The sequence below is a fragment of the Pelodiscus sinensis genome, chromosome 7 (assembly GCF_049634645.1).
Source record: "Pelodiscus sinensis isolate JC-2024 chromosome 7, ASM4963464v1, whole genome shotgun sequence".
Taxonomy (NCBI): domain Eukaryota; kingdom Metazoa; phylum Chordata; order Testudines; family Trionychidae; genus Pelodiscus; species Pelodiscus sinensis.
In genome coordinates this window covers 45,583,062-45,610,070 of record NC_134717.1, presented here as the reverse complement: position 1 = coordinate 45,610,070, position 27,009 = coordinate 45,583,062, and the positions used below count along the sequence as shown (strand labels likewise).

At 41.5% G+C, this 27,009-nt stretch overlaps 1 protein-coding gene across 1 annotated transcript in view; it reads left to right on the top strand.

The window, feature by feature from the left end:
• Positions 1–26,006, top strand: part of NFE2L2 (NFE2 like bZIP transcription factor 2) — a 45,062-nt gene extending 19,056 nt beyond the window's left edge. Inside the window, 4 exon segments of the mRNA NM_001317051.1 lie at positions 20,197–20,466; positions 21,061–21,156; positions 21,475–21,657; positions 24,300–26,006. Coding sequence (NP_001303980.1) covers positions 20,197–20,466; positions 21,061–21,156; positions 21,475–21,657; positions 24,300–25,490 — 1,740 coding nt within the window. The 3' untranslated portion in view covers positions 25,491–26,006.
• The last annotated feature ends 1,003 nt before the right edge of the window (positions 26,007–27,009 follow it).

Below are 27,009 nucleotides of genomic sequence, written 5' to 3'. Positions count from 1 at the left end.
GTATAAAATGGACTGTAGTTCTGAGCTATGGTGAAAGCTGGTCTTATCTTCAAGTACCTTCTTCTACTCTATGTCCTATAGCAGGGGTCAGCAACCTATGGCTCAGTAGGGCACCAAATATGGCTCTTTTGGCCATATTTGGCTGCCCTGTGTGCTGGAGCTGGAGCCAGGCTATGGTGCAGCTGTCCCTTCTGGGACAGCTGTTCCACAGCCCTGATTCCAGCTCCAGCGGCTGCCACACAGCTCAAGGGCGTGCGTGGTGGATGGCTGCTCCATGTGCCAGAGCTGGAGCCGGGCTGTGATGCAGCTGTTCCTGCTGCCCCAGGAGCAGCTGCACCGCAGCCCCTGCTCTAGCCCTGGCACACAGGGCAGCTGCCTGCCACGCAGCCCTGCCCCAGGAACATCCAGGCAGCTACCACATGGCTCTGACCCCAGCTTCCGCGCTTCCCCAGCACGGGAGCTGTGGCCAGGGCGGGCTGCGTTGTGGCTGCCTGGCTGTTCCTGGGGCAGGCTGTGTGCTGGGCGGCTTGCTCTGTGTGCTGTAGCTGAGGCTGGGCAGAGGTGCAGTTGCTCCTGCAGAAGCCTGACCAACAGGCCCCAATCAGGGCCCAGCCCTGACTGGCCACAGCGTCCTGTCCCCGGCCCTGATCCTGGGGCAGGCCCTGCGGTCCAGCTCCCAGCTGGCCACAAGAAGGGTTGGCAGCGGCCCCTCTTCCTGCTGCGACACGGATAGGAGGGGAGGCCATGAACTGGCTGCAGTGATCCTGGCCTGGTCCCTCTTCCAGCCACTGCTGCCCAGGTGCAGCAGCCCAGCCCAGGTAAGGTAATCCTGCCCCAGGGACCCCTCACATACTCTACTTCCCACCCCTAGCATCCTGCACTGCCTCCTGCACCCCTCACCCCCCTGCCCTGAGCCCCTCATACAGCCCAACCCTGACTCCTGCACCCCCACATCTCCAGGCCCCTGCCATAACACTCCTGCACCCCCAACACACCCCAATCCTGAGCCCATCATATACCTGAACCCCTGCCCTGAGCCCTTCAAAAAATCCCAACCCTGTTTCCTGTATCCCCACACCTCCAACCTCCTGCCATAAGATTGACAGAAGACAGCATGAAGCTGGATTTGACCAGTTATGATAAACTTCAAAGAAATATGTGAAAAGATGCAGCAGCAGAAGTCCCATTAAATAGAGTCTGTGAGTACAATGTTTCATTTATGCTATTGTTAAACAGTATGTCAATTATCAATAATATTAAGTTGTATATTTTCAATCATGCAAATGGGCATTCTTTTATGGCTCTTTGTTGACCATTTGTTCTGAATTTTGATGTAGTTTGGCTTGAAAAGGTGGCCGACCCCTGTAACACTGAAAACTTACAGAGCTATGCAATATTGGTTTGGGGAAGAACTAAACTTTCTTAATCCTTCAGGCAGCCTGTATTCTCTATCATAGTTCAACACTGAGTATGACTTACTCTATACAAGGCACATTGCAGCGTCTTATCAGACTGTACTAGGCAGTTGTGGGAGATAACGTTTTTGAGCCCCAGAAAACGTTTAAAGTATGCAGAAATGCCCTATGACATGGTTTGTTTGGGGCACTCAGCCAGCATTTGGTTTTAAAGTTGTACCTTAAAACAAAACTTCAGGCTACCTTTAACATATTTGTTACATAAATATGTGGATTATAAGATAACAGATACAATTATTACATAAAACTAATAAATGTTTAACAGACATTGCATGAGTGGCCTTGGGTTTAAAGTCTAATGATTTCTTTACCTTTTTGAACAGTTTATTTCAGTAAAGAATCATTGTAAAACATCTTACTGTGAATGGAACAGATCTACATCTTGGGGGGAGGTCAGGGTAAAAAAAAAATGTAAATCTTATTCATAGTTGCCAATCAATTTGTTTTGGCCAGCACAGCCCTACAGGGTCTGACTGATTGTGTACCTCTGTCCCTTTTTATGAGGAGGCAGGAAGCAGAGCAGTCCCAGAGGTACTAGTTTTCTTTTAGGAAGGGGTAGAAGTGTGAGAGCAGATAGTTTAGCTATGCTATAGAAAGAGGTAGGAGGCGGAAAATCTCCCATGCATACCAGGGAGCAGTAAGTATAGCAGCAGGAGAGGAGACTCACAAAGAGATAGGGGACAGAATCAGTTTGGAAGTAAGACTTTTTTCTTTTTTAAAGGAGCAAAGAATTGTCTGATTTAATTCGGGTGAATAGTGTAAAAATCCATTTTAAAATGCATAAATATACTGGAACAATAGGGTAAAATCTTATTAGAATCAACTCATTCCTTCCTCATCCTAAGGTAATAAACTGAATACTATGCAGAACCTTTAATAAGTGAGGATATAAAGGCCTAACCTTTTATAAAATGCAGTTATCATGTTCAATAATGGGCCTAAACTTTCCTGCACAACTGCCATGACCATTCACTTTGGTGAAGTATCTGCATTTGCACTCTTAACTTGACTTGTCAGCTATGTGTCATTAATTTTTTTTGTCTTATTTTGTCTGGATGGTTTTAACTATATAAAACCTCTAAGTGAGAGTGGGAAAAGTGAAGGTGGCAAAGGTTATGGTTACATAACTGTCCTTTTCCCCATCCATCTTTTCATCATTTGTAGCTTTCTGTAACTATTTATTTTGGGGCAAAAGATTTACATACTTGTTGTCACAAAAGACTATTTAATTTTTGGAAAGTTTAAGCAAAATAATTAGTTTAAGACTCTGAAAAGTGTACATGAAATATACTGTTTTCCTGTTATGGTGAAAAACCCTCCTGTGATTGCCAACATTCCCTTCCCCTCCATTTCGGTGTAGATACACCAATGTCTAAAAATATGAGGATGAATTTTTGAATGGAAAAGAGATGTCACTAAGAAGTGCCATTTCAGTGAAAACTATTTTGATCTGGTAAAGTTATGACTGACTTAAGGGAAAAAACTGCACATCAAGCAATGAGTAAAGTTTACATACAGAATTGGAAGCGACTGTCTAGGAAGGAGTACTGCAGAAAGGGAACTAGGGGTCATAGTGGACCATAAGCTAAATATGAGTCAACAATGTGATACTTGCAAACAAACCAAACATGATTCTGGGATGCATTAACAGGAATGTTGTGAACAAGACAAGATAAGTCATTTTTCCGCTCTATTCTGTGCTGATTAGTTCTCAATTGGAGTATTGTGTCCAGTTGTGCACCACATTTCAAGAAGGATGTGGAGAAATTGGGGAAGGTCCAGAGAAGAGCAACAAGAATAATAAAAGGTAAAAAAATCATGACCTATGAGGGAAGACTGAAAGAATGTGGTTTGTTTAGTTTAGAAAAGAGAAGACTGAGGGTATGTCTACACTTGCACCCTCTTTCGAGAGAGAGATGCAAATGAAGACATTCGAAACTGCAAATGAAGCTGGGATTTAAATACCCCATGCTTCATTTGCATATTCGCATTATGGTGCTATTTCGAAATAACAGACGCTGTTAAGACGCGGTTATTTCAAGAGAAAACCCTTCTCTCGAAATAACTGGTAAACCTCGCATGAGGAATAAGGGAAAAAAAGAGACTGAGCAGATTGTTCAGGTACTTACAAGAGGCTGATAAGAGCAATTGGCACCTCCATTGTTTGGTTGGTTGGTTGGTTAAGTCATTAGGATGTGGAAGGTAGTGTGCGAGCCAGCTGATGTCTCTATTCATTCCATTCTCATAAGAATTAAACTTGTAAATGAAGTTAAGTTCCAACCCTTCCCTGTGTATTTGGCTTGTGGAATTGGCCTGAAACAACACGGTGACTTGGAGATCCATTAATGAGCGCCCAGGCAGGTTAAAGTGCTCTCCAATAGGTTTCTGTGTGTTGCCTTTATGGATATCTGATTTGTGTCCATTAATTCTTTCCCGTAGAGACTCTTCTGCAGAGACTGCCCCACTGCCATGTATGTTGGCCAAACTAGACCCACTGCCATGTATGTTGGCCACACTGGACAATCTCTTTGGGAAAGAAATAATGGACACAAATCAGAACTGAAAGAATTGTTCTAAGAACATATTAAGACAGCATTCTTAAGAACTCCAAAGTTATGAATAGCAGTAAAGTCTGGTGCACAGTCCTGAACTCTGCTCTTGTATGTATGTATGTATTATCAGTAGATTGGGATCTACCAGTAGATTTTGGAGCCTCTGACAGGTGATCCTGACTGGTTTGGCTGGGAGGCTATCAAGTGCCTGCACTTCAGCTGCCCCTCCCTCCACTGCCCTGCTGCTCGTGCTCAGAGCTGCTCCCTGGGAGCCTCCTGCTTGTTGTGCAGAGTGGGGTAAACAGAGGCAGGGGGGCGTTGATGCCACTCTGTCCCCCTCTCCGATGCCCCATCTTCACAGAGTGAGGAGAGTGAGTCCTCGGCAAAGGGGTGGAGCCAGGAGTGCTTGGGTTTGAGGTAGATCTTGGACCTACTTACATTCAAAAAGTGATCTTGTGCTTAAAAAGGTTGGAGACCACTGTATTATGGGCTGGCTCAAGTATACAAATGCATACTATTTCTACTATGAATACTATTTCTCAAATACAATATCATCCATTTTTTTATAACTATGGGTACTACAAATAAATACTTTTATGTATTGTGTACTACTGTGTATTCCAAGCATTCATAAAGAAGACTCATGGATTATGAAGTTGTATTATTGAAGAAAATTTTCAGTGTCAACATGAGTATCAACACAATTAAATATCCTGCAGAGATGTTACATGTATTTAAGATTGTAACAAATGTTACGATATATTAATTGAGAAATAAAAGATGATGAATTTTTAAAACAGGTTATAGCAGGGGTGAATTTTTTATTTTGGTGATGCTGAGAGCCATTGACCTAAGCTTTAAACCCTTTGGATGATTGAAATCACCTCAAACCAGGAAGGGAGGGGAGCGCTAGCACCCCTAGTTCTGGTACCTGTGGATTTCAGATTAGGATAAAAATAAGTGGTGGTACTCCCTCCAGAGGTAACTGCCCACTCAAGCAATTAGCAATAATTCTCTCTTCAATCAGTGCTATTGATTCAGGCTATGATGTTACATTTAACATTTAATCATCAGGGCAAGAGTTGGGGGGTTTTAATTATTTTTAAAGGAAGCTTAGCTTCTGGAATACAGACTGAAAGCCACATGGTATAGGTGTCAACTTGCTGAGATGTGGAGCACTGTTCTAATTCTATCCCAGTTGTAAAGAGAATATTGTTGTGCATATAAAGTGAATAGAGTTAAGGCTGCCACAAACATAGCTTTATTTTAAGCTCTCTTCTGCTCCTAGATTGGCTACGTGTGTGTGTGTGTGTATGTATGTATGCGTGTGTATATATATATATATAAAATGACTGTTAACCTGCAGTACTCATCCAGTCAGTTTGGAAACACAGTAGAATTGGTTCATTTGGAATCTTGATTCAATTTTGTAGAATAGATTCAGATGCCTAAGAATGGAGGCTGATGTGATAAAGTTCCATGTGCTACTGCCACATCTAGTAAACTGAATGGCTTATCTGACTTACGTGTAGGATATTTAATTTGTCCAGAGAGTAATTTATTTGCTTTTTTTTTTTTAAGTTAAAGTCCCCTATAGCTCAAACAACAAGAGATGAGATGAAGCATGGTTATAGATGCTGCTTTTTCTACTCCCCACTTTCATCTCTACAGCAAGATCTAAGTATAGCAACCTTGTAATGCCAGTTGTTAGACACAGGCAACTGGAGATGGATTCAATTGAGGCTCAAATAATTTAGTAGTAATTTTATGCTAGATGGTTGAAAGTGTTTATTTGGACTTAATTTTTTCATATATTTATTTAGAATCTCCATAAGGACATGTGTAATTATGTTTGGGTTAAAACAGGCTTATCCAAAATTTGGATAATCATGGTGAAACCACGAAAGTGACAAATGGCAAATTCTTTGCAGTTCATTAGCTTCTTTATCTGGTTATATGTTTATCCATCTTACATTCAGTAAAACAAATCTAGGGGGAAAAAGTGTTCTGTAAACTGGCTGGATCATGCTTCACAGATGACTGAACCATTATCATAAAAAACTTTCCTAGATAAACTAATCAATAGCGTGTGGCAGTGTCCACACAGTACATGCCTAGGTATAGCAGGATAGCTAGATGACATCAATTATCAGGTAATTATTTTCCAAATAATGTAGATTTAGTGTCTAAAATGGATTGACATGCAAACAAATGCTTCTGTGTATCTAGTATGGTGGAGATGTCAGCAGTTTTTTAGATGCTGGTGAATTAAATGTGTGTGTTATAGTGGTTGTTTAATCTTAATGTCTGCTTTTTGTATACCTAATGATGTAAGTAAGGTTGGCATTTACTGAATTTAGTATGAGGTAGGCTGATACTGAATTTAGTTTGGAAAGAAAACTGCATTAATATTCACTTTCCTGAAGTATAGTAGATTTCCCACTGAGTTGGTGACTATTCAACACCTTTCAAAATGGAGTTGTGTACTGTACATAGTGACTAGACAACAGTTACAAATGTGAACTCTAGTAGAACCACTCAGTCCAGTTGCTGTTGCCACGGAGCAGATTTTTTTTGTTGCTGTATCAAACGTATGAATGCTAATGAAGCCCGACCCACTCCTTATCAGGTCCTTTTGCCTGACCCACCCAATTTACTTGTGCAGCTTGTGTAATGTATTGTAACATTATATACACTAGTTCTCTTAGCTAGCTGACAGAATAATTTTGTAATACTGCTAATGAAACACACAGTACAGAAATAACAGGACTGTGTCTGTTCATCTGACAGAGGGATTCTGAAGTTGGCTTAAATTTTAAAAACTTATTTGAACTGTAGCTTTGCGTAGGGTGTGGGTGGGTGTGTGTAGGGGGGAAAGGCTGGCTGGATATAGATTGTTTTTAAACCAAGGGGAGCCTTTGATTGTTTGGAAGCAATGTTAATTCATGAAGGCCTGGTCTAGATTTAAAACATATATTGCTATAGCTATGCTAATACATGCCCTCATGCATATACATATCTACCACCCTAAAAGCACTTTTGCTGGTATAGGTGAAGGCAAAGCACTTGTATGTCAATATAAGGTGCAACTACAGTAGGAGGATTCCTTTATGAAAATGGAGACCAGAGATAGGTTTTTTGGATTAGCTATGGCCCGGATATGAATATTTTTTTATGTATAGTGGGTGAATTTTAGAATAACCTCTATAAATAATAAAATTAAGTTTTAAGACCAAGTATGATCACCCATCTCCTGCCCTACACTCAGACTCTAAGAAAATGAAAATGTGTACAACTGTATATAATTTGGTTACTGATAGCCTAGCAATCAATGTAGGACTTAAAGTTACTTAGGACGGCAGTTTTTAGAATCTGGGAGAAAATAGCCAGGAATATGACTCTTAACTTGGATTTGTACAAGGGGGAAAAGAGTTGTAATGTCTAAATCTCCTAAATCAAATTATTCATCGTCAACATTTACTCCCAAACTAAAACAAGACTCTAAGTGACTTCCTTTGTCTTAGAAGTTAATGGGGAGAAATGGGGAATTTGACATCAGAGGTAATACACAGTACAATTATGGCACTCAATGCAGGGCTCAGAAATAAGAGGGCTGATTTCCTCCCCCTTCCCTAACTGATGAGAAGGTTTTATGGGAAGATAATTCTAGGAACTGTCACTGTGCTTGGACCTTTGAAATTCCATGCTATATGGTAGGACTTGGTAAAACAGAAGTGCATTTAAAAGTACTACTACAGGGGTGGCCAACCTAAACCTGAGAAGGAGCCAGAACTTACCAATGCACATTGCCAAAGAGCAACAGTTCTATGTCACCAGCTCTGATCATCTTCCCACCATCACTCAGCACATCCTGCCCACTGGCAGCCCCACCGGTTGGTGCCGCCTCCTCCTTTTCCTCCTGCCCACTGTGATTACCTGTCTCTCAGTGAGAGACACTGGAGGGGGGGAAGCATGGGTGTGACAGGCTCAGTGGAGAGGGTAGGAAGTGGCAGGATCCTAGGGGGACAGAGTGGAGAGGGACAGCGCCTAGGGCAGAGCTGGAGGTTGAACACTGAGCACCCTCTGGCTCAGTAGAAAGTTGGTACCTGTAGCTCCAGCCCTGGATTTGGTACCTATGCAAGGAGCTGCATATTAACTTCTGAAGAGCTGCAAGTGGTTCTGAAGCCACAGGTTGGCCACCCCTATACCACTAGATACAAATTCACTAAACTTACCAAGACACATAGTTGAATGTGTTTGATAAGAATCCTTGTATAGCCAAATGCCAAAGAATCTGCTGGGAAAATATCTAGAAACTGGCAAAATTTCCTAGGTATACTCAAGCACATTAGGACCAGCAGCTGGGGCTGGCAGGACTGAGAGCACAGCCCTGACCAGAGCTAGGAGCGCAGCCTATGCTGAGGCTGATGGCAATGGGGCTGGCAGTGGGGAGTACAGCCCCGGACAGGGCCAGGAGCCGAGCCCAGTGTCCAGGGCTGGCACTCAGGAGTAGGACTGACAGCCAGGAGGGGAGCCTTGACCTCTCCTAGTCCAGCCTTGACCTCTCCCTGGTTTGGAACCACTGAGGTCACAAGGGTGGCAGACCAGGGAGGTCCTACCTGTAATATGTAACTCTGAGCAAGATGCCAGAATCCAGAAATATTATTCACAAGCCAACCTGGTGACTTGGGGATAGAGCCACAAAGGGGATTTTGACATTACTACATTGAACCAGACTTTAGGTGCCTAATGGAATCCATAGCCGAGACACCTAGGCTGCCTGTATCAGGGGTGGGCAATAATTTTTGACAGGGGGCCACTCCAAGATTTTGGAAAGTGGTCAAGGGCCACACACTTCCAGGAATATTATTGGAGGAGATGCGGGGTCTGGGATGGAGGTTGGGTGCAGAAGGGAGCTTGGAGTAAGGGATTGGGGTTCAGGAGGGACAATAGGCTCTGGGAGGGAGTTTGGGTGAAGGAGGCAGTTGTGACCTAGGACATGGGACTGGAATGCAAGATTTTGGGATGTGACCTAGGGTAGAAGATTATTGTGATCTGGGGCAGGTGATTGTGGTGCCAGATCTGGGAGGGAGTATGAGTGCAGAAGGGAGCAGAGGGTTTGGGCTCGTGGAGGGGGGCAGAGGGTTGGAGAAGGAAGGGGATGGGGTGCCAGAGGCATCCTCTGGCTGGGAGGCGTTTACAAGCGGACGCCTGAAGCAGATTGTCTGCTGTAGGATGCTTGCTGCCCTAGTGGTTCCACTCCAGACATGAGAGGGAGGGGTAAGGGCAGGGAGAGGGGGTTGAGGAAGTAGGGAGGGAGAAGACTTCCCACAGTGCCCCTGCTCCCAGGAAAAATTCTGAGCTCCTGTTGACCAGAAAGTGAGAGATTGGCCAATAGGAGCTAAGAGATTTTATGGGGGGCGGGGGGAGGGGAGGTACAGCATGAGAAGTCTCCCTCCTTGATCCCCAGCCATCCAGAACGGAGAACAGCTGGCTTTTTAAAGCATGAGCTGTTATCTGCCTAAGGGTTCTGGCGAAGTGGCCACAGGCTGGATCTGGCCTGTTAGCAGCCTCTTGTCCATCTCTGGCCTATACATTGGTTGGGGTATCAGGACTTAGTTGGCTATGCACATGTCCACTTGCAGATTTTTAGGTAGCCAGGTGACTATCAGTGGAAACACAGATGCCTGCAGAATAGGTAGCAGCTGGTGGGTGTGTTGGGGATCTGAATTTTGGACATAGCCATTTAAAAGGGCTATTAGTTGCCGAAATACCTCTGTGGATCTAACCTTTGGTGTGCTGAACAGCCTTGAACAGGGAATGATGCCAATCATGTAATTACAATCCTGACCAGCAGGAGTCAATATACTTTGTTCTGGACCTGCAGGAAATTTTTAAGGAGTAACAATGAGATGAACATTTATATCTGTTTTGGACTCAAGAAGGATAGTGACTACGACATGGTACTATGTATAAAATATGCCAGTAAAAAAGAGAAGATGGGAAGTGCCCCTTTTCTCTTTCTTTCCTTCTCCCTCTAGTTGGGGATGGTTTTCCTCACTGACTGTGGTCCTGTCCTGTGGCTCACATTAGGTGTCTGCAGCTATTAGTGCAAAAATGAAACTGGGCCTGCACATCAGATTGCTTTATCATTCTGGAATGGGTATTCTTTGTGGTCAGTTTTATGCATTTTACAGGGAGACCTGTCAGTAGAATGACAGCCACGTTATGTCTGGGCCTGACTAGCAAGCTGTCCTCTTGCCAATAGCTGCTCCAGCCCTGACTCCTCTATAGCAACAAAAGTTGTTTTTCCATGACTGTAAATCCGTCTCAAGAGGCAATTGGTAAAACTCCTCAAGAGGCAGTAGCTAGGTTGACAGACAATTTTCTCCATTGACCTAGCTGCATCTACAGTGGGAGTTAGTGACCTAACTACATTGCACAGGATCTGAAATTTCTCATAGACTTGACTGTAATGTAGCTAGGTCAACCTAAATGTTAGGTGTAGACCAGGTGATGGCCCTCTAACTAGACCACTCTTTTGGTCTAGGGAGGGAAAGACTTTTAAATCCTACCAAAAACAGGCCCATGACTTTATATCTTAGGCTCCCAACTGCAGACCTTATGGTGTCCAAATTAATTTCAGGACTTTCAATAGTCTTTATCCCTTTTATACCAGGGCTTTTCATGCCACCTTCTCTGGTGGTTTCCAGGGAAACCCAGCATCTGCCTCTTCTCTGGATTCCAGCAAAAGGACCATGTAGTAAACAGGCAAGGTCTCTCTATTTATATCCACCTTTTTATCTTCAGGGGCTTCTTTCTAGCTCAACCCATCAGCAGGCCTTTCTCATAGCTTCCCGGAGCCACTGTGAACCAGGATCCATAGCCTCTCTAGGTTCACCCTTGTCCTGGGGTTGGAGAGATCTCTCAGGAGTCCTCTTAAACATCCCACCTGAAGATATAGTTACACCAAATTCTGCATTCCTCATGCTTGACCTTCTATTCCTCTCTTGAACACTTTCTAGGGTCTCTAAGGAAGTCCATTTAATCAGGGCTTGTAACTGGAGCCTGTTCCATGTCTTTCCTTACCTTTCACCAGACCTTCTTCTGAAGAGAGGATCCCAAGGTCTAATCTCCCTCCTTTTTATAGTAGCTGTCCAGCTTCTCTGCAACTGGGTCTCATCCTAAATTGATCTTAGCTCATCCTCCCCAGCTCTTCTTAACCCTGAAAGTGCTAATACGGGGTTTACACCCCACCATACAGCCCAATCTCCTTTTGGGGTCTATGTGAAATGTCACTTGTTTCTATTGTTCTTGTTTTTTAAATATGGAAACTTAGGAGGATCCTTCCATATTGTTTGAGACTATTGTTATGGAGGAGTATCAGATTCTGAACAGTACAGTTGTCCTACTTACACCCTGAATGCATTGAAACTTTTCCTGGAAGATTAATTTTGAACAAAATATATTACTCATTTACTTTTAAAAATTTATATTCATGGAATAGTGGTGTTTATAGGGAGGATTTTAGTGTAGTATTTTTATCTAGAGGATAAAATCAGTTAATCAATATGCCTTTCTCCTCCCATACATAGTTAGAATACCCCAAGATAATATTCCTAGCAACATTTATTTAAAAGCAATCCAGACAAGATAACTATGTGTTTATAACAGATCATGCTGGTAACTGTGTATTTATAGTAGAGTGTATGGGTATATAACAAGAACTACAATGTATTGAATATAACAATTATTCTTGGACATGCGGAATAAGACTACATTTTTAGCTAATGAAATCTTCAGAGAGTATGATGGTATCCGGGAGGTTCTAAAATAGATTTTGTCCATCAGTTTATATGTGTCTTAGCTGGCACAAGCTAAAGAACATGTCTAGGTAACTATGTGAAAATGACAAACTATCAAATAAAAGATATTTCTCTCCCAATGTTAAATTTAAATTTGTTTCTAAACAGACCTTGAAATATTAAGGGATGAACCTATCTCCGCTCTCTAGATTGTGGATGAAGTATGTGCTGGGATCTGTATGGCCAGTATCTGCAGCAGGAGAAGCCACCTGGACAGAAAGTGGAATTTACCTAACCTGCAAAGAGAAACATAAAACCAGGCATATTGGGGGATGTAATAATTCAACCCCCATCCTCTCCTCTATGCTTAAAATTATCTTTGAGAAGATGCAGTGACAGGAACAGGCACAATGGAGTCCAGGAGGAATAAAAGCAGGGATCTCAAACTCAATTTACCTTAGGGCCAGTTCTAGGCCTCAGATCCTCCTATCGGGCCAGTGGGCACACCCCTCTGGCAGGGGTGGGGGAGAGGGCATCTCTGTGCACCATAGAATCATAGAATACTAGGACTGGAAGGGACCTCAAGAGGTCATCGAATCTAGTCCCCTGCCCTCATGGCAGGACCAAATATTGTCTAGACCATCCCTGATAGACATTTATCTAACCTGCTCTTAAATATCTCCACAGATGGAGATTCCACAACCACCCTCAGCAATTTATTCCAGTGTTTGACTACCCTGACAGTTAGGAACTTTTCCCTAATGTCTAATCTAAACCTCCCTTGCTGCAGTTTCCCTACTTCTCCGTGCATCTCCTGGACCCACCTGATGGACCATGCAGTCCCCGCTCCCACATGCCCTGGCCCGCTGCAGCCCCAGGCATCTCCCCAGGGCTCCCACTGCCAGCACCCGAGAGCAGTGGGACTAGAGCAACTTCCAGCTACTAGCTCCTCCCTGCGGACAGCGCATCTCTGTGGTGTGGGGGAAGGTTTGTGCAAAGCCATCCTATCCACAGCGTGGTTCAGAGTGGCCACCCGAGTCCCCATGCTTTAGAGTAGCCACCACAGGGCTTCCCAGCCATCCTATGAATGGGATGCTTCCCTTTACTCAGGTCAGCCTGCAGTGCCCTTGGTAGGCTGGCCTCTGGTGTCCCTGGCCTCTGTTTGTCAGAGGCTGGAGAGGGATGGCAGGAGACAAATCGCTTGATCATTGTCTTTGGTCCACTCTCTCTGGAGCACCTGGTGCTGGTCACTGTCGGCAGACTGGCTACTGGGCTAGATGGACCTTTGGTCTGACCCAATACGGCCGTTCTTATGTTCTAGGCTGGCGCGGCAGCAGGGGCAGGTCCACTTGCACTCATTGTGGCAGCAGAAGTTGAAAGAAAGCGGAGCAATGCATCAGCTTCTACTCTGGCACTGAGTGCAGGGATGGGGGCAATCCTAGCTCTTGTCTTGTGCTAGGCCTCCCAGTAATCCCTGAGGCCACGTCCCTTGAGGGACGGGGTTTGAGGGAAGGGGTGCAATGGGAGAAGAGGGCAGAGCAGAGGCAGGAAGAGGAGGGGTGAGGAAGGATCTGGGATTGGGGGAAGGGTACAGACACTCCCCTAGGCCTCAGGGACTCACAGCCTGGTAGCTGCACGTGGGCCAGATTGTGGGGGCTGCATATGTCCTGTGCCATGAGTTTGAGACCTCTGAATAAGAGATGATCCAGAAGCCCAAACCAGCTGTTGATCCAGCCTCAGCCAAAGCATCTGCACTAGTTGGGTCATTAAAGCAAGTATGACAGACAGTGAGGATGTTACATCTTGGCTCCCAGCGTGGGCCAGTAGCCAGGTCCATAATAACTGGGCTGGGTCAGGGTTTGATCTTCTGCTGTTCATGAGGCACAGCTTGCTCTACTCATGTGGTCTGGAACCTGATTACCTATATTTCCACTCTGCCAAATACATGCCTGTTTCATTGACATTGCCACCTTTTCAGTCTCCCAGAATAAATTACTTCAGTTCTTCCAGTCAATTATTGTACCCCCGAATTAAATCTGTGTGTCATTTTTACCCAATCATCAACCAATCCTTTCCCCCAACGCACTCCACTACAGGTTGGACCTCCATGGTCCAGTAACCTTGGGACCTGACCTGTCCAAACAAGGGAATTTGCCAGACCAGGGGCACCCGCAGACTTCACTTCTGGCCCCAGCCGGACCCCACTGTCTTCAGCCCGCTGTGCTGCCAACCCTGGCTGGACCCCTCAGCCCTGGGACTCCCAACTGCAGCGCTCCCTGCGGCACCTGAGCCCCCTGCTGCAGGGCTCCCTGCACTGCCTGAGCCCCTGCCGTACGCCTGGCTGTATCGCTGGTAGCTCGTGCAGAGCTGCTCCCTGTAGCGATGTGCTACCAGTAGTTCTCCCTAAGTAGAACATCGCTCCAGAGAGCAGCTCTGTACAAGCCACCAGAGCTCCCTGTGCCACCTGAGGCCTCTTCTGCAGGACTCCTAGCCATGCCGCAGGATTCCATGCACTGCCTGAGTCCCTCCTACAGGACTACTGGCCGTGCCACTGTAGCTCCCTGCATTGGCATGAGACTACGTATGCCATCAGAGCCCCCTACTGCAGGGCTCCTGACCGCATTGTGGGATTCCCTGCGCCACCTGAGCTCTCTGGTTGCCTGAGCCTCCTGCCTACCACTGGCCTCTCTGCCCCTGGGCTCTCTGGTCCAGGAAGATCTGTGGTCCTGGTGGACCAGAGAGTCTTGGTTTAGAGAGGTACAACCTGTACTGCCAACTCCAAATGTTTAAAAATCATGAGTCAGTCTCCCCAAAATCATGAGATTGTCTTAAGTCACATAGTTTAAAAAATGAACATAACATTTTCTTTTTCTTTTTTCTTCTTTTTTTTTTAATGTGCTGTCTGGGCTTTTGGGATTCTCTGGAGGTCATGCTTTAAAGCTTTTTTTCTGCAACCACGAGGGCTAGATTTTTTTTTTTTTAATGAAAGAGGATGATTTCTCCTAATCATAAGATTCCAGTGTCCAAGTACTTAAAAATACAACCAAACAGACAAATATGTTGAGGCGTGTGATAAAATCATGAAACTTGTCAACGTGGTTCTCATACTGCCCAAAGAAGTCAGTCATGGCCTGCAGAAAGTGGTGGGGTGGGAGTCCAGGACTCAGCCTCTGCTGCTGTTGTCCTCCCTGTTCCCCTTTCCTGGATGAGCAAAAAAGCTTCCAGCTCCTTCTCTTGCACTTGGCCCTTTGCTCTTTGCTCCCTCCCACCTAGTGTGTAAGGAGTGGTAGCTCAGAAGCTTCTGTATTCATCACTTCCCTTCCTCTCTTGCAGCTCTAGATGCTTCCTGTCTGTTCCTCTCACTTCCTAGGGAAAAACAACAACAAAAAACTAGTAATGATTGAACTGCTTTGCTCACTCCTATCCTGTCATCCAAGCTTCCTTCTGCTGGGTTCATAGCCTCTGTGAACCATCTGCCCATCTAGTGCTCCAACCTTTACTTATTTGTGTGTGTGTGAAATTATCTTGACATTTTCATCATGTTACACACCACAATTCTTTGCTATATCATTTCTATTAACATTCTATTTGGAATCTCTGTTGCTAATGCTGTCCCAATTTGTGTAGAATTCTTTGTGACAAAGGATGTGATTCTGTTAAAAATAAAAAAAAGAAGCAGAAATGTGCCCTGTCAGAAGGGATTAGATAATAATGGGTAGTGAAAATTCCATTTGAGAAAGGTTGTTTTCCAGGGTGACACTTGTGTCATTTCAGATATTTCCATTTTATCATCTCTATCTGTAAAACTATCTTGTGCTCCAAAAATCAAATTAAAAAATTCAAACCCAACACAATGAGCAGTTTTAAAAATTACTGTTTTAACCACACAAACCTTGCAGTCCATGAAAATAACAAATGCAACAACATGGGTATGTATTTAGAATCTATCTTCTTTGTTTAACCTACTGCAAATATGTTTGCTTAAGTGCAATAGGATTTAATAGTCAAACTTTGCAATCCAGAGTTTCACATAAAATGTATAACAGACAACCCAGATGGCAAATGCTGATATGTAAATCTAAAACATGAAATTTTCACTGGGAGGGCGGAGGGCAGATGGTGGTTTAATGTGAATTGTTTAACATTTATGCTTATCTTATTAAAACTGCCTTTATAAGTCCAAAGCTGTATAAGCTAGTAGTGTGGTTTGGAGAAGACTCTGGAATAGCATATCACTAAATGGACAAAAAAAGCAAACACAGGCTGTGTCTAGACTACATGCCTCTGTCGGCTGTTTGTCCGCTCAGCGCGCTAGTCTGGACGCTCCCCTGCCGACATCAAACCCCTTTGTCGGCAGCCCCATTATTCCTCGCGGATGAGGTTTACCGGGGCTGCCGACAAAGGGCTTTGATGTCGGCAGGGGAGCATCCAGACTAGCGCGCTGAGCGGACAAACAGCCGATTAGCTGTTTGTCGACTCAGCGCGGCAGCCATGTAAATTTAAATGAAGCCGCGATCATTTAAATCGCGGCTTCATTTGACTTTGCCAAAACAACAAATCTACATAGCTCCGTTGACAGAGCCATGTAGTTTAGACGTACCCACAGAGTGGAAGGCACCATTTTCTGCATGGACTATGGAAAAAAAAGCAGGTCCATGACTCATTGGAGAGGCGATTCTTCCTTCATTTACCGATAGGAAAAAGAAGAGCCCCCAATTTAGCTTGATTTTCACACTGCTCTGTTTGAATCATGAAATACTTGAACTGTGATACTAAGGGATGTGGCATAGGCAGTGAATAACCTAGGCTACATCTACACTGCAGGCTTCTTGCGCAAGAACTGTTTTACACAAGAGTTCTTGTGGAAAAGGTCTTGAGCAAGAGTGCGTCTACACTGCCATGTGCTTTTGCGCAAGAGATGTGCTTTTGCACAAGAGTGTCCATGGCAGTGTGGATGCTTTTTTGTGCAAGAAAGCTCTGGTGGCCATTTTAGCCATAAGGGTTTCTTGCACAAGAAACCCCCTATTGCCCATCCACACTGCCTTCTTGCGCAAGAGCTTTCGTGCAAGAGGGCTTATTCCTTGTGGGGAGAGGAATAACTCTTGTGCAAGAAGCCCTCTTTTCCGATGCTTTACTGTAAATTCACAGCTGTTCTTCCGCAAAAAGTCTGCAGTGTAGACGTAGCCCCAATGTATAGTATTTTCCCTTAAAGCATATTTTTGAGGTGTACCCTTAAAATCAGTGGGAGTTTGGCCATTGACTTCAATGAAGCAGGAGTGAACTATTTAGCCTAAACTAGGGAAAAATATCCTTGATGCAAAACTAGTTCAGCTAACAGATTATTTTCCTAATACAAAGTACTGAAACGGCCTAGCTTCTTCCTTCGGCATTCCTCTTTTTCGCTTTTGCCATAACAATGATATCCTCTGACATGATGCAAGAGCTTACACAACCGAGGAGAGAACAAACGGCCATTTGTGAAGTAAGTCACATGATGAATCATTAGAGCCCTTACAGTAAATGCCTTCTATATTAAGGATGTGGTAAGCAAGGCTGTGAAAAGCAGTAGTGACGTATGTATACATGTACCATTTATAAATATGCTATGGAATTCTTATTGTATTTAAGTTGGTTTGGACATTAGTGTACACTTGCTGTTCACATCAGTACTTCTTGGACTTCCTGGCTTAACATCACACATACGAGTTTGTAGAAAATATATGTATGTTAGAAAATAACTGATTAAGAATCAGATACAAATATTAAAACAGCTATTTAAAAAAATAGCTTTAAATTATTTTAGAGTAGACTATGTTAGGGGTTTCTTATATTTTGACTTGATGCTTTGGAATAATGTCCAAAATTTTGTACATTTTTCTGATAATGACAAAAGTGCTAAAGCGACTGGTTTATAATGTTAAAATACAAATAGCATATTTAAAACATTATATTTATGTAAATATCTTATTAGTGGGAGATTGACATCTCTCATAATATCTTAAGTAAAACATGACCCTCCCCAGTGAATAGAGTTTGTTTACATTTTAAGTCATGGTAAAAATAATTATCTTAGTTTATAGCAGCTTTCATGTCAATGAACTCCAACACCCTTTTCTGTTACAGACTACATAGAATTAACTTGGACTATTGAAGCACCTGAAGCACTTGTCCAAAAAATAGGAGCACTGGACATCTGCTGTTATGCTAGTGCATTCCTTCTAAATGATTCAAAAGAAAAATATTGCTTATTGAGATGCCAAGTACTGATCTAGACCAGCATTGCTTATTTTGAGATTAGAAGCCCACAGCCTGAGGTGGCACAGCTGATGTTTTAAGACAGTGATTTTCAACCTGTGGTCCAAGCCCCCTGGGGATGCGTGTGTAAGGGTCTGTAAGGGTCTATGAAAGGCGACTATGAAAATAAAGACTCAGATCCCAGAAAAGACTTTCCATTTTTCTGATCAAGCAAAACTATGTGAATACCCATACCTACAGATCAAAATCTAGGAGCATTGTTACCAGAAAAGTTCATAGTTTAGTGCCCTTTTTCATACTGTATCAAATGTTGTGCCAAAAGCATGCAACATGTATAGCTGAATTCTGTTCTCTAAGTTTTCAGTCTAAGGGTGTATCTACACTGCACCCAGAGCTTGAAATGAGCTATGCAAACTGCGTAGCTTATTTCGAGTTAATTTCAAAATAGCTTATTTTGAAATTTGGTGCTGTCTACACAGCACTTATTTTGAAATAAATCACTATTCCGAAATGTCCCTTACTCCTCGTGGAATGAGGTTCCACGGGCACAAGACATGGAATAGCTAACAGCACTGCAGCGCAGATGTAGCCTAAGCCCCTTATGGTAGAAGTTCATAGATCACAGGTTGAATTTCCAAAGGGATCTGCACATCTGTTTGAAAATGTTACGGGTCCACAAATAAAAAAGGTTGAAAAACACTGATTTAGGAGCTGCCTTTTCATATTCAAGCCATTGGTTTCTCCTTTAAAGAGAACAAGCTAATACCTCCCAATTTCTCTTTCCTGATCAGTTTTGTTGTTGAAATTTAAACTGAAACTGAGTAAGAGTTCCCCGCTGGCCCTGGGCTCCACTCTGCCTTACAGTCTCTGAAATGCACAAGAGCCCTTGGTGGGGCTCTTGTACATTTCAAAGGCAGAACGCAGCACGGAACTTCCACCTTCCAAATGTAGCAACAGCCGGGCAGGGCTCTTGCTACATTTCAAAGAGGAAGCGTCCTTATCGACTAATTGAAGAATTTCCATCAACTATTCAATTAGTTGATTAATCTCATTTTAACATCCCTAGCTGCTGCAGCTCCAGCAAGAAGGGGTGCATATCCCCTGGCTGGGGCAGATCCTGGTTCGTCTGCCCCCTGCACTCCCCAGCCAGAGTGAGGAATGCAGCAAACTACACTTTCCCCTGGCTTCCTGACAAAGGGGAATAGAGAGCAACATCCACAAACAAATGGGGAGGAGGAGGTGGAGCTTCAGTTCCCCTGCCTTCTCTAAACGGTGCCTGGGAGGTAGGAGTTTGGGGCTAGGGCAGTCCTGCGTGGGGGGTGGATTGTGTGTGCCCCCTTTTTACCTGCTTTGTGATTCAGTCTCTTTTCTGTATGGTTTATTAAAAGCAATCCCATTTCAGGCACATCCTGTTTTTCCTGGCACAACCAAACCCTTCTCTTGGTTTAAGTTATGAGAAGAGGAAGCTGCATACCAAATTTAGTGGTCTTAGCTCTTACCATTTAGGAGGAGTTCTTGAACAGAAAGTTGCACAGACCACCAAACAAACTCATATATATTGTAGATATATAGATAGTGGTTAATTTTCATTATTCAGTATATGAAAAATGTATGTAATAATTACAGAAAGAATTCACCCAATTGATATTAAGTCACATGTGTCTTAATTCTCCTCTGTCATCATACTTTCTAATAGCTAATTAAGAAGGAAAGTTTTGTATGCCCTTTTGTCTAGCTGACAAATGACCACAGCTTGCAAATTGTATTCCTTACAATAACCAATTGTAATGTGTTGATTGTTGATGCTCTTTATGGGAAAACATTTTGTGTGTGTGCATATGCGTGCACGTGCATATGCTTGATACAAACCAGCTTATTCACATGTCCAATATAAAACTGAAAGCTGTTTTAGAAAGAATAAAATCCAGGGTGAGAATTAGAAGTAAATGTATATTTTGCATAGGTAGTTTGGTAGGACTGAAAGAACAAACCTCAGACAGTTACATGAGTTTATCTATTTAGTACAAGATGATTACGCTTTATTATTTTAAACCAATTTTTCTGTAGAGGAGGCTTTCTTTTAAAAATTACTTTCTTTCCTATTCACAGGACATGAACTTGATTGACATTCTTTGGAGGCAAGATATAGATCTTGGAGCAAGACGTGAAGTTTTTGATTTTAGTCAAAGACAGAAGGAGTATGAACTTGAAAAGCAAAAGAAACTTGAAAAGGAGAGACAAGAACAGCTCCAAAAAGAGCAAGAAAAAGCTTTTCTGGCTCAACTACAGCTGGATGAAGAAACAGGTGAATTTGTTCCCATTCAGCCTGCCCAGCAGATTGAGTCAGAAAACACAGGCACACCACCCAATTTTTCACAGGTAAAAACCAGTAACTTTTCTCTTATGCTGATATATATCATGTATATGGCTGTGTCTACACTGGCAAGTTATTCCGGAAAATCAGCCGCTTTTCTGGAAAAACTTGCTGTCTACACTGGCTGCTTGATTTTCCGGAAAAGCACTGATGATCTAATCATCAGTGCTTTTCCGGAAAAACTATGCTGCTCCCGTTTGGGCAAAAGTCTTTTTCCGGAAAACTGTTCCGGAAAAGGGCCAGTGTAGACAGCACAATAGTGTTTTCCGCAAAAAAGCCCCGATCGCGAAAATGACGATTGGGGCTTTTTTGCAGAGAAGCGCGTCTAGATTGGCCACGGACGCTTTTCCGGAAAAAGTGCTTTTCTGGAAAAGCGTCCTGCCAATCTAGACGCGCTTTTCCGGAAATGCTTTTAACGGAAAACTTTTCCGTTAAAAGCATTTTTGGAAAATCATGCTAGTGTAGACGTAGCCTATGTGTCTTCATTTCTGCTTCTTCTGAATAAGGTGATAAAGCTGCTCTTAGTTTGTATTTGTAGGAGAGGAATCTTCACTCACCCAAAAATAAACTAATACATGTTTTCAATCTTTCCTATGTAGACTACACATATTTCAAAACCTGCAGCAGATGCCTTGTCCTTTGATGACTGTATGCAGCTTTTGGCAGAAACATTCTCATTTGTAGATGATAATGAGGTAAAATACCAACCTAATTCTTAGTATGTTGGGGTTTTTTTTGAGGGGGGAGCTTGAAGGAGGGAAGAAAAGGAGGATGATATCATGTCTGCTCTTAGACGACTTATTTGCTGTTTTCAATTTTTTTTATTATTAGGATTAGTCTTTTTATGAGAGAGTTTCAGATTATTGTACTATATATTAGGCAACATACAATGATTTATATGTATCTAATATGGCTTCAAAGGGTTCCTGTGGATCTCTATTATGAGAATAATACAGAGAGCACCAAGAATGGCTTGATGTCTTACCAAGTTATGTATATTTATAAAATTCCAGGTTTCCTTGGCTGCATTTCCATTGCCGGTACCTGCTCATATAGATAGCGACCCTATCTTCATTACTTCTAATCAGACTCAGCCTCCTGAATCATCAGTTCTTCCATCTCCAATTGCTGATGTAGATAATATGCAAAATATAGAGCAAGTTTGGGAAGAATTACTGTCCATTCCAGAACTACAGGTAAGGGTTAATGTAAGCAGTAGCTGAAAGAATGGCAGAGTATTCTTGGGGAACTCCAAAGAATTTAGAATAATAACATTGCAGTCATTCTTAAGCAATAGTTACAAGCCCATAAGGCTAGTAGCTGCAGGGATTTTGTAAATCAGTGTATGCTTTAACAAGAAATACAATGAGCATCTAAAATAGTTAATCAAAAGCAGGATAAGAAGGGAGACTTCAAGGGTAGAGGGTTATTTGCCTAATGCTGTATGAAAATATGTGGTGTTTTTCTGGTCTGAATGTTTTTATTTGTATTGATTCTTGAACTGGATCAATACAATATTGATTCTTGAACTGATGTTAAATACAGAAACCTGTTACTGCACTGTCATGTTTGAAATTATACCTGAAGAAATGTGAGGAACCTCTAAATTATGGTTCCTGCAGGAATCCTTAATCTGTCCCCAATACTATTCAAACAGTATTTTTACTTGTATAATGTTTAACTTTATATTACGTAAATTAATATATTACAGTTTATTTAAAATACAAAACAGTATACAGCATATGCAGAGTGTATTACAACTAGGGATGTAAGCGACTACTCAAGTAGTTGACTACCCAACAAGCTTAGCTTATCGGGTAGTTAAGTCACTACTCAACTATTTGTTCCCCCCACCCTCGCTGCCTCTGTATTAGAGGCAGTAAGGCAGGGGGAAGCAGGAGCCTGTGCTGGAGGGAGCCAGCTTAAAGTGGCGGAGGCAGAGCCGCAGCAGTCCCAGAGCCAATGCTAACCCCTGGGAGCTAACTCCACTGTAGTTCTGCATTTTCAATGTAATAGAAGCTGGGCATAGAGAGCCGCAGCACGGTTAGCTAACACCCTTTTATCAACTAATTGAGTAGTCAATAGATATTCCATCGACTACTCAATTAGATAATTAACCACTATGTAACATCCCTAGTTATAACCTGGCATTTCTTGATTGTCTCTGCAATTATTATAAAAACTGTGAAGTTACATTTATTCAGATTTTGCATTTAACTCTCATTGAGGGGAGAAAAAAAAGCTTTAAAAACAACAGTATTGGAAAACATTTGTATTACAGTAGGTGTTGTAGATGCAGAAAATATTTTAAAAGAAAAATGTCAGGCTAAAATCACTGCTGTTTTACTAATCTGAGCATTTCAGAGAAGATTTAGCTTATTTATTTAATCAACTCTGCTGTGCTTTTACTTGAAGTTCACCCAAATTGGACAGGATAATTAGACTGGCTTATTTTAAATTATTTATTTTAATGTTTTTCACAAAAAGCTACTGTGTTTTGGATTGTTAACCCATCAGAGCAGTGCTTAAAATGATACTGTCTACATGAAAGCAAGTCAGCTTAACAAAAATTAGTTAGAAAGCAATATTAAGTGCTATAACTACTCTGTCCCCTGATTTCCTTTTGCTAATTTTTGTGTATTACACAATTAATTCTCCAGTTTTTGTTTTAAATCTTCCCTGTTACTGTGTGAAAGACCCACACAAACAAAATGGGGAATTGAGTTACTGACTATACAGAGGCAACAATGAAACGGACGATATAGAAAGTAATCTTTAAAAAAAAACCTTACATATTGCTGCTATTATAATTCTGAGTAGAATTTGAACAAATAGTCACAGAAAAGACAGAAATTTAAGTTGAGGGTATCCCTTTTAAAAGGATTAGTTTAGGGAGAAAAAAAGAACCAAAAGATCTCTCATCTAGTAAATCCTGTTTTAGGTATGATTTTATTTGTGATTAAATAATCAATGTGTCCTTACTTAAGAGGACCAGAATCATTTGGCAATTGCCTAATTCTAAAAGGATAGAAGGTGTATTTTGATATCCGCTTCCTTCCATAAATGTTAAGACTACTGCCCTATTAGAAAGAATGTTGTTTCTGTAGCCAGTCAGGACAATCAAATAATAATCTTCAACACTTACTTTTAGTTAAGCTGATTAACATTCATGTATCTTCATTGAATTAATGTTTGTAAAATCCCATGTTAGTGCTGTTTTTTATTACATAGTAAATTACATTTCTCTGCATCAAACAGTTACTTCATTGAGTACCACCTAAAAAGATCAAAGATCTTTTAAAATCCATTCAACAGTGCAAAATTTAAGGGACAGTTGTTTGGTTTACTGAATGATGTTGTTTATATTCAATGGCTTTGAGTTGGCTATATTAATACTTTATTTATAATATGGTGCTGCTTGAGGTGGATTCACATTTGTCAGCATCAGGATCCATATTGGCAATTTACTAAAGCAAGAGAGATGCATCTAGCTTCCATATAATGGGAGCATATTTTACCAATCTTTTCTTTGGTGTATTGATATGATTTTGGGACTCTACAGGTGTCAGAATGCTGTTATCTTCCTGGTGACCTGCTGAGAAGAAGAGTCATCCTCTGCTAGAACTTGCAGTTCCCAGAGACTGCCCCTTAGTAATAAAATAAGAAAAGCAGTGGACTATGCTATGCCATCTATAACAATACTTTAAGGGCCATTTTATGAGTGTATTGATCTCAGAAGGGCAATTTTAAATTTGTGGAATTTAGCAGCTAGATTATATCAAAATATGTTGTTAATTTATTATTGTTAAATTTTTCTTTGTAATATTTCCTCATATAGTGTCTTAACATTGAAAACAACAACCTGGCTGAAGTAACCACTATTGCAAGCCCAGAAACTAAGTCATCAGAGAGTCTCAATAATTTCTACAACTCGTCCATTTCTGTTAATTGCGATTCAGATTTCCTCAACACTTTTGAAGATTCCTTTTCTAGCATCCTACCACCAGAAGACGCCAGCCAGCTGAGAGTGGACTCTTTGGATAACACTTCATGTTTGAGCTCCAGTTTTTGTGAAGATTTCTACTCCACCTTTCTTGAAACAAAGGGGAATGGTGATGTAGCAGCACCAACCATTGTCAACCAGTCATTTGCTGAAATTCCATACGAACCCATTGATATTTCGGATTTCTCACTGTGTAAAGCTTTTAATGGTGACCATCAAGAAAATGCACCAGAAGGTAATGATTCTGACTCGGGTATTTCATTGAGCACACATTCCAGTACCACATCACCTGAGCACTCTGCTGAATCATCTCTTTTTGGAGATACAGCTTTTGGCAATAGTGACTCTGAAATGGAAGAAATGGAGAGTACTCCTGGAAGTCTGCAACAGAGCAGTGCTCAGATATATTCACTGAAGTTCCATAATCCAGTCTCTCCTTCCCAGGGGCCAACCACTCAAAAATCTGATCTGCAATGTGTAAACACACCAAAAAGAGAACTACCTGCCAGCCCAGGCCACCCCAAAGCTCCATTTACAAGAGATAAACCTTCAAGCTGCCTTGATGCTCATTTCACAAGAGATGAGCAAAGAGCAAAAGCTCTGCATATCCCTTTCCCTGTAGAAAAAATAATCAACCTTCCCGTGGATGACTTCAATGAAATGATGTCTAAGGAGCAGTTCAGTGAGGCCCAGCTTGCACTTATTCGAGATATACGAAGGAGAGGCAAGAATAAAGTAGCTGCTCAAAACTGCCGTAAAAGGAAACTGGAGAACATAGTAGAACTGGAGCAAGACTTGGGTCAGTTACAGGATGAAAAAGAGAAATTGCTTAAAGAAAAAGGAGAGAATGACAAAAGCATCCGTCTGATGAAAAAGCAGCTTACTAACCTATACCTTGAGGTCTTCAGCATGCTACATGATGAAAATGGAAAGCCTTACTCTCCCAGTGAATACTCACTGCAGCAAACAAAAGATGGCAGCATCTTCCTTGTTCCTAAAAGCAAGAAGCCAGAGACTAAATTTTGACAGGCAAGGAAGCTAACTGGCTTTGACAGAGTTGGCACTTTTGTATTTTTATTCTAATAGCTTTTACTGTGATATGAAATGCAGAATTATCATATTTTAAAGTGATTCTATTCAAATATATATCCATAGTTGTTAACTAGTATATTAAATACACAAGTTAAAAACTCTTAGTGTAATGCATATGTATGCAAAATCTGTAATCTTATTTTCTAGCACTCATTATTTCCTTCTTTATAGCACTACTTCGGCTAGTTTCAATAGGACTGTAAATATTTCAAGACATCTTATTTATATACTGTTCTGTCTCATTTGTTATACTCTCTCTATATATATAATTTTAGCTGGCTAAATACAATTTGTTGCAAAACCAACTGACTTCAGATAACTTTTTATAAATATAAATTGAATAATGTTTGCTACTTTTAATATACATTTTAATTTGCTTTACACTTAAAATAAAACTTTTGAGTATAAAAGTTGATACTTAATAAAGTATATTATTTTGACTTGTCTTAATAATTTGTTAATTTTTTTTTTACTGCACATCATTCAAGTGTATTTCCCCTAAATAGGGTATTGAATAACTTACACACTTTCTCTTTTCTTACAAAGGTGAGCCATCATATAAACAAGCTATGTAATTATTAACTTAAATGTGGGTATATAATACTGTCAGCATTACCAAGGCCAGGTCTACACTACAGACCTATATTCATAAAACTGAGTTGCCTACAGGTGTGACAATCCACACCCCTTGAGCTCTATGTTGATGGAAGAACTGTTCGACATATCTACCACCTCTTGGGGGAGGCAGATTAACTATGCTAATGAGATTGAGAAGCCTCCCCATCTGTGAAGTGTTTTTGCTGCACCCAATGCAACATTTTATGTATTAACCTGCCCTCACAACTTTTTAAGGGGACAGTTGACCCATTGTGTAACCAAAAGAAATCTGAAATCTTACACTAGTAATGCTTTTTTATTTACTTTTTGCACTTTCATTACTGTACACAAGTATGATGAATAGGCCGATGTGCTCATTAAATTCACCTCCCAAAAACATTCATTTTAGATATTGTTCATTTTGTCCTTCACACTTGCATTTGGCCTTTAAAATTTGGCATAAACTTTTTTTCTTTAAAAATTCAACATGCCATGTTTACATCATTATTCTGTCTTTGAGCATCACATGTTAAACAAAGTCTTAATTATAGTGTTAATTATAGACATTTTTAATCAATTTAATTACATTACAAAGTTTTTGGTACAAAAATTTTGTAGGATTTACAATGCTTGGTCGATTACTGTGCTTTACGTTTCCCGACTTGTGAGTCAATAAGCATCATTTGTCACTTCTGTTACTTTATAACATCATAGAAAAATGTAGTACACATTAGAGCTGCCACGTGAGTGTACTATTTAAAACTTACTGTTCTATTAAATAGAGAACATTGTAAAGTTTGACTTACAGAGAAATAAAGAATAGGGACAAATAAGTAATATTGTTTGATTACACTCC